The sequence below is a fragment of the Xyrauchen texanus genome, chromosome 13, assembly GCF_025860055.1.
Source record: "Xyrauchen texanus isolate HMW12.3.18 chromosome 13, RBS_HiC_50CHRs, whole genome shotgun sequence".
Taxonomy (NCBI): domain Eukaryota; kingdom Metazoa; phylum Chordata; class Actinopteri; order Cypriniformes; family Catostomidae; genus Xyrauchen; species Xyrauchen texanus.
Genome location: NC_068288.1, coordinates 18,993,036 through 19,004,320, shown reverse-complemented (window position 1 = coordinate 19,004,320; position 11,285 = coordinate 18,993,036). Strand labels below are relative to the sequence as shown.

The following is an 11,285-nucleotide window of genomic DNA, read 5'->3' as shown; positions in this document are numbered from 1 at the left end:
GTACAGTAAATTTGAACTATGTTTGCATATTGCATATTGTATATAATTCATATTTTCATTCATGGAATCAAAAGGAGCCTATTCACCCCATTGGTTGGCGCAGCAAAGCCCTTCCCTTACATTGCATCTCGTGTAATTCGCACATTCACCGCAAGAGGGTAGGAAAACAAACAAAATAATTGCAACTGTCAGGCAACGCTTCCCATGTAGAGGTAGAGATGGGCAGATCGAGGCTTCGTGAAGCAATGAAACAGTCGAAGCAAATGTGCCATTTTGTTTCGAGGCTTCGAATCAATCCGAAACCCGTCTCCACGGTGACACCTAGTGGTCACTTGCAGGTGTTGATCTGAAACAACCTTTACAAAGAGCTAATAAAAAAAATGTGTTGGTTTTTTTTTTATTGTATTTTTGTAATATATGAAGCTTGTAACCTGTAGTCTCTTCACATTGCATAATGTGATTTTGGTCATGAAAAATGAATATTAATAAAAATAAATCAAGCCACAATGTCTCCCTTTCTTATAGATTTTTATTCAAAAATATTAATTTCTCTGCTGTTGAAGGACTCAGCCTACTTCTTTTTTTTACAGATAATTTCTCCAGCCTTTGAAAAAATTCTCTCACAAGGGACACTTGTTGCTGGCATACAAAGATATTTTTTAGCTAGGACATACAAATGAGGAAAGATTACTGCTCTCTCTTTCCAGTAAGTTAGAGGATCATGAGTTCTGGGCAAAAACGCATCGCTGAGGTATTTTTTTCACTTCGACTGTGGCATCAGCTGTAGGATTGTGTATCATCTGGGTCTCACGGATACGATTGTCAAAATGTTCCCATAAACTGTCTTGTGTTTCAACTGGTGTTGATGATGGGCCTGATGTTGACATTTGTGGTTCTGAATTAAAAGAAAACGGCAATTAGTAACAAATCATAAACTGACAACACATATGAAGTATAAATTTCATGAATCACATTACATAAGATAACATAGACTGAAACTCACCAGGAGTTGTGTTTGAACGCATCAGTGAAGCACACTCCAGTGTGATGTGCTTTTCAGCATCCAGGGCTTTGGCAGGATTTCCAAAAGCCACATTTTTAAACCTTGGGTCCAGCAGTGTAGCCAGTGCCAAGGCTCTAAAAGTCTTGTACCCTCCACATCTGGAGTGCAGACCTTCTTGTAGATGTGAGCCTATGAGCCAACACAAGAGAAAACCATATTAATTAAAATAATGACAACAATATGAGAGTTATGGCCAATTACACGTATGGTCATAGTGTCCTACCTAATTGTACAGTTGATTCCTGCGTTGCATTTCCTTTTTCTGTGCAAGCTTGTGCTGCAACATCCTGTACAATGGTATGAGCTTTGAAGCAGACACTCTCTGTTCCTCTGACATCTCTGTTGTTGCTAGTTTGAATGGTTGAAGAAGTGTCAATGACTGTTGAATAATGTCATACTCAAGACTTGTCAGGGGAGCAGTATCACTGTTTAAATTGGCAAGTGCAGCAGCCACTGGCTCACGTTGCTCATACAAGCGTTGTAGCATGTCGAATGTGCTGTTCCATCTCGTTTCAACCTCCTGTATCATTTTCAGACTTGGTCTGCCCATCAAGCTCTGCATCTCCACAAGCTTGTCCTTTGCTTTGCAGCTGGATCTGAACAACCCCACTATCTTTCTGGCTTTCTGGCGAATTTCATTGATGACTGGGGTTTGATCCAGGGCCTTTTTCACTATCAAATTCAAATTATGAGCAAAACATGGGACATGGCGAAGGTTGAGTAGCTGGGCACTTAGGATCATGTTGGATGCATTGTCAGTCACCATGCAGTGAACTTTGGAGGTTATTCCCCACTCAGCCATTAGCAAGGCTTTAGCCTCCATGAGATGCTGGGCTGTGTGGGTTTGGTAAAACCTCCTTACACCCAGTAAAACAGTTGCCATTGTTGCCTCTGGTGTTATGTAATGGCATGTTACACCAAGATATCCATCCATATTAATGGAAGACCACATGTCAGCCGTAAGGCTAACAAATTCCGCCTTTTGTAGGTCCTCCATTGTCTTCTCCTTGGTTGTGTTGTACCTTTCAGCTGACCATTGTTTTAAGCACCTTCCGGGATGGGAGGACATAGCTTGGATCAAGCTTGTTCACAAAGGCCCTGAAACCCTCATCCTCCACGATGGTGAAGGGCTGCAGATCCTTCACCACCATGTTCAGAAGAGCCTCATCCAATTCCCTCTGTCTGCCTTTTAAAAGAGAAGATAAAACATACTTTCAGACAAATATATTGGAAAAATAGTAGCCTACCGTGAAAGTAGTCTACTGGTTCATTTGGAAACCTTCCTAAACAAAGTTATGTTATGAATATTTATGCTCAGTGTGCAGAGAAAGATAAAGTGCATTATAGAAATACAACAATTACAAAAAACAAAATGATGTCTTGGCTGTAGATTGGGTACTCATATGTAGACATATAAAATGTATATTCACAAAGTATAATATTATATTGACAACATTTGTTTTTAAAGTGATTGGCAGTTGTGATTGGGATGTTAGGCATGTCTTAGTCCATGGCCTTTCTAAACAATGGCCCAACACTTAGTTATTATATTTCACTTATAATTAGCCTATATTTCAAACAATGCATACCTTGCTTAGATGGCCCAGCAGTGTCAGTAGCAGGCCTTGGTACAGGGGGAACACTACCATCCTCTGCACCCTGCAGAATGGCAGGATGAATGCTCCTCAAATGGCGCATCATGGATGATGTATTGTTGCATTAGGCGAGCTGCCGATCACAATACACACATCTCACTTTATTTGGGGTTTCCAAATGGAAATGCTCCCACACCACAGATGTACGGCATCTCTTCTGTGGAGCCTCCATTTCTATCTATCTATCTAGGCCTATCTATAGCCTATCTATCTAATAATCTATATGTATCTGTAATATATGTAGGCCTATCTATATATATATATATATATATATATATATATATATTTCTATCAATGCATCTATTCATGTGTCACTATATGTACTCTGTGTGTCTCTAAGTCAATGTGTAAATGTAAATTAAATCCTAAATATAACTAAACAAATCGCACTATAAATGTCACTATATCACCAAAAATCCACTATCTCAAAACCAAACTCCTCTCACAAAAACCCACGATATGAAAATGCGTTGACAAAACTTTTATACTGTGTGATTGTGTGATTTGTTCCCGAACCGACCAATCAATGAAACCCTGATTCGGCGGAGCACTCCACCTGATGAAACACTTAGACGCTTCATTTAGCCGTTGTCACGTGACGTGGGTGTTTTGAATCACGCTTCGGATCAGTGTTTCGAATCATCTTTGCTTCGGGATCTCGCAAAGCTTCGGAACGTCTGTTTCGCGCCAGCCATCCTTATGTAGAGGTTGTCTTAGTTTTCAGCATCGCATGGACTGCTTAAATAACACTTTCGGTATCAGCACGATTTATTAACATTTAAGCGCATATGTGAATTCACAGTGATGGTGACATGCACTGCATGTGGTAGGGGGTGAGGTAAGTCAGTCTCCTCTTCTTCCACTTGACGACAACACGACTGACGCTTGTGAAATGTCATTGTGTTGAATCACATGTTTTATCCTCTTATGTTGAATCACATGTTTTATCCTCTTAAGAGAGAAATAAACACTATCATCCGTTTATAATGTGGATATTATTTCTCACTATCAATTAGCAAAGTTCCTTTCTTTGTTTTGGTGTTTAAAGAAAGAGGCTAATGGCTAGCAGTCAGTCTGGACCATTGAATACACATTCACACTATTTATTTAACCATAATTCACCTCAAGTGTGATGACTGACGTGATTTTCTGTCTTCTGTTGTGATTTTATGGCTGGTTTATTAGAGCAGACTTCGTTTTAATAGCTTTATGGCCATAAATTCTGAAAAGGTGTGAATAAATGCTAATCTTGCTAACAGTGAGATCAGTGTTTTTTAACTATTATTAAATTAAAAATAATAGAGATTCATAATATTGGCAACACTATAGAAGCCAAAAAAGCATAATCTGTGAGTCCATACTTTAATAATAAAGCCTAACACTGTGTCTCACTCACAGATGCAGACAGGTTTTCAAATCCAATTGTGCCTTGATCAAGACATCAAAGTGAATGTAACATACAAAAATATGAAAACATAGTTTTAACAAATAAATTATTGTAATTAATAAATTATGTTTAATTATGATATTTAAAACACTTTTTTAAAAATAAAACACATTTGCATCATACCCTGACTTGATTTATTCTAAGAACACATTTAAACCTCTGCATTCATAATATAGTTGACCCTTGCCTTAATGTTTGCCAGTGTTGTTTGATTATAGTCATTTGTTTACCAAGAGCTATAACAAAAATACAATGATAGTGAAAATTTACTTGGGGTAGATGTTAGATTTAACAACATTTTTGTAATTATTTTTGGTGTTTGAAACAACCTCTGCTGGGGAATATACATACAGTATTTGCACAATTGCACTTTTGACTTAAAATCTTGTTGTTACTGAAATATAGGCCCATGTGACAACTTAATAGTGACAACTAGCTGGGGTCTCCTGAATATGGGACATCAGCCACCCTGATCTTACTATCAGTAGCAGTTATTGAAAACCCATATCCCCCCTTGTATGAGTTTCTTTTTGAGTGGTTGTAAGACTGGTGCAACCTTCTTAAAGGGATAGTTCACCCAAAAATTTAAATTCTCTCATAATTTTCTCACCCTCATGCCATCCCAGATGTATATGGCCATCTTTCCTCTGCAGAACACATACAAAGATTTTTAGAAGAATATCTCAGCTCTTTAGGTTCATGCAAGTGAATGGGGATCTAAACTTTGAGGCTCCAAAAAACAAATAAAGGCAGCATTAATGTAATCCATATGACTCCAGTGTTTTATTCCATGTCTTCTGAAGAGATCCAATCAATCCTGGAGAGATAAGGATTACTTATATGCTGCCTTTATGTGCTTTTGGTGCTTCAAAGTTTTGTTCACCATTCACGCATTGAATGGACTGCAAATTTGAGATTTAAAAAAAATCTTAATTCATGTTCTGCAGAGGAAAGAAAGTCATACACAGCTGGGATAAATGTTTACAGAATTTTCATTTTTGGGTAAACTATTCCTTTAACACTTAAAAAGTAAATAATAATAATAAACGTGTATTTGTCAACTTCTAAAGTAGACTGTCTTTGTAATAAGTGTACTGTTGGTCACTTCAGATAAAAGCATCATCTAAATGATTAATTACTGGTATTCAATTATTGTCATCATTGATTGCAAAAGAATGAAGGTCTGAAAGATCTGAGAGTCTGTGTCATTAACTACACTGAAATGTGTGTTGCTGATTCTCTCATCAGATGTTTATCGGCACAGAAATGTGCTGACGTTTGGGCTCAGCAGTTTGGCAATAACATGTCGTCCACTGAGGCTGCCAGGGAGTTCCAAGCCAAAGAGCGCAAATGCAGAAATCAGCTGAAGAAACGATTGGCTAATGCACTCTCAGGAGATCTGAACCGGTAATAATAATCACCTTGAACTTGAAATACTATTTGTTATTCCTTGTTTAAACTTGCCTGGATTATCAGCATTTTAATATTATGCAATCTTAGTTTAGCAACCAGTGTATTCAAATCATTCTGACCTGCTTTAATGGTTGCATGGCTCATACTGCTTTCTTTGGTTATTTGATATGCAAACTCTGCCAATTTGCTTTATGTCAACATATTGGCCAACCTGCCCTTCATTCCAGTCTATAATATGGTGTATGATTATGGCACTGAGTTTTGCACCTGCTAGAGAGCCATGCTTATGTCGTCATACATAGAAATGAGTCCACAAAGCAGTTTTATTTAGGGTTGAAATGCAACTTCCTTCTCTCCCACTTCATCTGTCTTTGCTTACACTGGAGCAGAAAGGGCAGACTACAAACACACTAGCACTCAGCACAAAGGCCTGGGGCAGCATGGGATTCTGGGTCACCCAGATTCGTCACAGCGCAGCAGAAGATGCCAAAAATGATGCAGATGCTGATGTGGATGTGAAGATGGAGGAAGAGCCATCAGAAAAAAGGCCTACTTTGTAGATTTAGTGTTCAGTGAAGACATCTGAGTGTTGCTGTGGTTTATTGTGCAGTAGGTTATACCAGGAATATTACCACTACCATCGCTTGGTCTTTGTCATAATAGTTTGTTGCCATAGTTTGTCGAAATAATTCTCCCTTTTTCCTTCTCTCATCTTATTCTATCTCACCCTCTCTTATCCTGGGTTAAATTTACTGCGCTATAGAACCTTTTTAGTAGGCAAAGTTTCCATTTGATAAAAGGAATGGAAACATTTTAGACTTTTTACCTGTAGTATCTCGTGTTACTACCCGAAAATACAGTTCTGTTATTATTTACTCATCTTCATGTTGTTCCAAACCCACAGGACTTTCTTTCTTCAACACTGGAGATAAAAAAAAAAAATTAGATATCCAATTTCCATACAGAGGCAGCTGATAGTGTCTCACTTTAAAGCTTAAACAATGATACAAATTTGTCATAAATAGGGATGCACCGATCCGATACCTGGATCGGTTATCGGTATGACGAGCCTGATCCAAATCCGATACTAAGTGTTAGTCATGTTTGTTACTGTCAAGCTCCAAAAATGACCATTAAAACACCATTAAAGTAGTTCATATGACTGCATTTTATTCAAAGCCACTTGAAGACGTGTGATAGCTCTGTGAATCACAAAAGGCTGTGTTTAACTAGTAAATAAATAGTATGCGCAGCGCCAGCGCGTTAGTGAATGGTACTGCTCTGTTGACACAAACTCATGCACAGGCTGGTGATTTTAGCCTACACAGCGGTGCGCAATATTTGAGCGCTAGTATACTCAAGTATAGCATCACAGATGTAGATGCTCAATAGTTCGGTTCACTTATAATATTCATTTGAATGACACTGGAGGTTCATTTTTACCAGAATTTGAATAAGAAGCGAATTAAATTACTGTGAACTTGCCTACAAACATACATACAGGACTTCCTTTAGAGTTTAGAATGTCAAAATAAAAGCATGAGGGTTTAAAAAGTGCATTAAATATTACTATTGTATTTAATATTAAAAGTCAATAATAATAATATTAATAACAATTAATTATTATTATTGTCATCATTAGTATTTGTTTACAATTTATAACAATATTTAAATTGAATGGGTTCCAATAAATAACTGTGTGAATGAAAAGTGGACTGATGTCTTCAGTCCACTTCAAAAAGAGATCTGAATCCTTTAAAGTTCTGATCAGTTCTGACATTTTTGGGGAAAAAAAGGGCAAAAATAAAACACTGGTTTCTTTTCTACTGAATACTTGAAGACTGGAATTACTGTTAATTTTGCTGTTACATTACCCAGTATACTAGTTATGAATAAAGTGTAATTAAAAGAATTACTTAATAAGCTATATATGTATATTGAAATAATTTGTAGTTAGAGGTTTGTGTTTCTTTACATATTAAAGAATACTCCCAATTAGTTCCACACAATAATGTAAAGATATTCTAAACTGATTATGCAAAAAAAACAACACTGGTATCGGATCGGGATCGGTATCGGCTGATTCTGAGATTTCCGATATCGGAATCGGATCGGAAGAGAAAAAGTGGTACCGGTGCATGCCTAGTTCATGCAGCATGTGAGTCATAAGACAAATCTTCTGAAGGCATATCATAGGTTATCACAAGTTATTTTAGAGTGAAAATCTTAATTTCCACCATAGTTCTTCTGTACCCATTCATAAGTGCATGAGAGAAGCTCGTTCACAATGACTCTGATGCTCTTGCGAGGACTTGCAATGTTTTTGCAAAGCGGCGCGCAAGTCATTGTAAACAAGATTCTGATGTGCACTCATGAATGTGCACAAGAGAGCTATGGCAGACACTGTCGAGATTTTCACTGTAAAATAACTTACATTGGCTGCCTTTATAAGATCTTATTTCTACGTATGCCTCTTTTGGGGATTTTTAAGCTTTGAAGTCAGTCACTTATTAACTGCCATTGTATGTAAGTCAGGACAACATTTTTAAAACGGCAGAATAAATCAAGAAATATGGGCTTGGAACAGTGAGCAAATGAATAAAACCCTTAATTTTTCATCAAAGGAGACATTGAGCAATCAATGTGTTAAAAAACCCAATCTTTGTTCCAATTAAAGTGTCTCTACATTAGTTTGATTTGATGTGATTTTGATGGAGATCTCTTGCTCTGACAGGCTGCTGCATGAGGAGCAGGAGACTGACGTCACTCTGTGTGTGGGTTCTGCGGTTCAGCTGAAAGCGCACAGAGCCGTGCTGCTGGCCCGAGCTCCTCGTCTCCTGCAGGGAGCCGAGTCAACTACACCTGTCATCCACCTGCAGGGGATTGAACCTGCAGCCCTCAAAGAGTTTATACAGTATGTTCCTGCATTCTCCTGTTATTTTCCTTATTTCTTCTCACCATGATGTTCTTCACATTAGGCATTCAAAAACTGATGATCAAACGTGGATTTTCTTGAAATAAATCATACCTGGTAGTGGGTGCATGTAAAAGGGCTTGATGTTACATTTTAGCTTAGCATAAATCTAAATGTTGATATGACAATTTACAAAATATTTGCTCCTCTAAACTGACTTAAAGGTATAGTTAACCAAAAATATATATTGTTTTGTCATTTACTCACCCTCATGCCATCTCAGATGTGGGAACTTCTTTCTTCTGCAAAACGCAAATGAAGATTTTTAGAAGAATATTTCACATCTTCATACTTCACATTTTCGATAAATATTTACTTTCACTTTCACATTCTGAAAGTGAAAGTGGAGAGCTTTTTGGACCTTCAAAATTTTAGTCAACATTCACTAGCATTGTACGGATCAGAGCTGAGAAATTCATACACATCTGGGATGGCATAAGGTTGAGTAAATGATGAGAGAATTTTCATTTTTGGGTAAACTCTCTTTAAAACCAGACAGAGTGAATGCAACATCATCTTTTTTTGATCCACCTTTTCACACATAACAGTTTGAAAGAGCCCTCTGTCTTCTTGTGTGAATGTATATTTAATATTTTAATATCGTAATCCTGTTACAAGTATTCCGTTACTCCCAACCCTGCCTACAGTTAGGCTACGGTAGAATTTAAAAAAATTCCACTGAATATCAATAATATTTTTTTTCCTTTGATCATTGGTGTGTATAACATAGTGTTGTTGCTGCTATTTTATGAGAGCTAGAAGCCATTCGAGACCTTGAGTTACAGAAATGGTGATCATGTCTATTATTCAAAGTCTTCTGAAGCCATACAACTGCTTTGTGTAAGGAACAGACTGAAGGTTAAGTCATGGAACATTCTCTGATAAAACTCATGAATGTAGCGCAAGAGTCATATGAACTACTTTGGCTAAGTTCACACTGCAGCTGAATGTGACCCAAATCAGATTTTTTTGGTCAAATCTGATTTTTTTAAGGTTGTTTGCATCGCATTTTAAATGCAGCCCAAATCAGATACTGGTATGAACAGCCGACGCTCCTAAACTTACCTAAACTATCTGGGATAATGCATATAACAAACTCTGGCATGTTGTTCATTGTAATATGAATAATGAATTAAAATTCATTTATAATTTTAATTAGTTGCGTTTTTTAAACGGATAGGACACTTAATGTCTATATATCTAATAATACTGTATGTTAGCAAGCGCTTGAGAAAGACTGTCTTGATGGATAAAGTACTTTTAAATAAAGTAATTTGCCTTTGTATTGTGGAATTTAATTATCATTATCATGAGTGCAGTATTACATAAGAGCAAAAGACACCATAAAATCGAAGGACAGCAGGAAAATGGCATAACTTATATGTAACTTAAGAGTTGTTATCTATAATTATTTTAGATTTCCTTTGACTTGAATTCGCATTTTGAATTTGCATGAGCAGAGCATTTACAGTACATTCATCTATTTTTGAATGCACTGATTTGAACTCTGCGTTTATTACAGAGGTGGGTGTGTCTGTTTTCTAGATGTGGGCGTTACAGAAGGTTGAACACATTGAATTAATTTAGGTGATAAAATTAGCTTATCTTTCAAACTTTATTTGTTTACATTTAAAACGACTTATCATTTTAAAAATATATTTTATATAGTTACTTAATTTATTAATTTAATTTGAAACCGTATTAAAATAATCTTCACATGAGTTTATAGAAGCGGCTGCTTATAATAAACCCACTGAAATAAACAAAACTTATGTGTGAATTCTAAAATTTTATTACACTGCTCTCTGGAATATACAATTCTGGTTGGTCAATGGCGCCACCCAGTGGTCAGATATTGCTCTGCAACAACCCCACATCGGGGAATTTAGACGTATCAGACCGCTCATCCGGGTTCTGCGAGCCATCTCTCCTGCTTCTCGGATCACAGTGCGATATCTACAAGTAAGGTAATAAAATAATATAAACTCAAATCAATGTTTCATGTACATTTATTTATTTATTTGGTAAGTAGTCTTGAAATTAGAGGTGGGGGAAAAATAGTTTCAGCGATGCATCGCGATTCATATTCAAATGATTCTGAATCTATTCTCAAAAGACTCAGAATCGATTCTGAGTTCAGTTTAAATCACGGCAGAGCAATGGTGCGGACCAAAGACAGATGTGGAAACAAAGTTAAGTGCATACACTAAAGTCAAGTGCACAAACGCGACTTTTAGCAGTCCCGCTGTATCAATCACATGATCATGTGTTCCGGAATGAAACTATGATCCCAAAATTCTTTCACAAACACACGCACATAGCAACGGGAGAGTTTATTCATGATAACAAACCTACAAACAACATGAAAGATGAGCTTGCACCCATAATTGCACTGATTTGCACACAACGTGGAAAACACAGAGGAAAATAATGATGAGGCAGCAGTTCGTGAGATGTTGGTGATGTTTTCATTTAATATTCTTTTCCCCGATGCCTTTCCCTACACTTGCACACTGTCCATTTCATTGTCTTTTGCTTTATTGCCGATCACTCGCTTGTCAGGACAGTATGCACACCTGATGTTAAAGGTTTGAAATAAATCTTAGCTTTCGCCACAGGGTTGTGCGATCTTCTACCTAGAGCAAACAGATTGAACAGTGCATACGAGATGCTTGATACATTTCTGAAGCAACAACTGCGCTATTTAAACCACTTTACTATCACCTGTGCAGG

General features: G+C 37.0%; 1 protein-coding gene across 2 annotated transcripts in view; it reads left to right on the top strand.

The window, feature by feature from the left end:
- Nucleotides 1–159: 159 nt before the first annotated feature.
- The window catches only part of LOC127653714 (BTB/POZ domain-containing protein 8-like), a 42,121-nt gene continuing 30,995 nt past the window's right edge, over nt 160–11,285 (top strand). The window contains exons 1-4 of one of the 2 annotated variants that reach the window (XM_052140506.1): nt 160–212; nt 3,426–3,556; nt 5,414–5,572; nt 8,313–8,492. In XM_052140506.1, coding sequence (XP_051996466.1) covers nt 5,469–5,572; nt 8,313–8,492 — 284 coding nt within the window. In that variant the 5' untranslated portion in view covers nt 160–212; nt 3,426–3,556; nt 5,414–5,468. Of the gene's footprint in view, nt 213–3,129; nt 3,557–5,413; nt 5,573–8,312; nt 8,493–11,285 lie in introns of those variants that run through there. The other variant, XM_052140507.1, reaches the window with a different exon arrangement.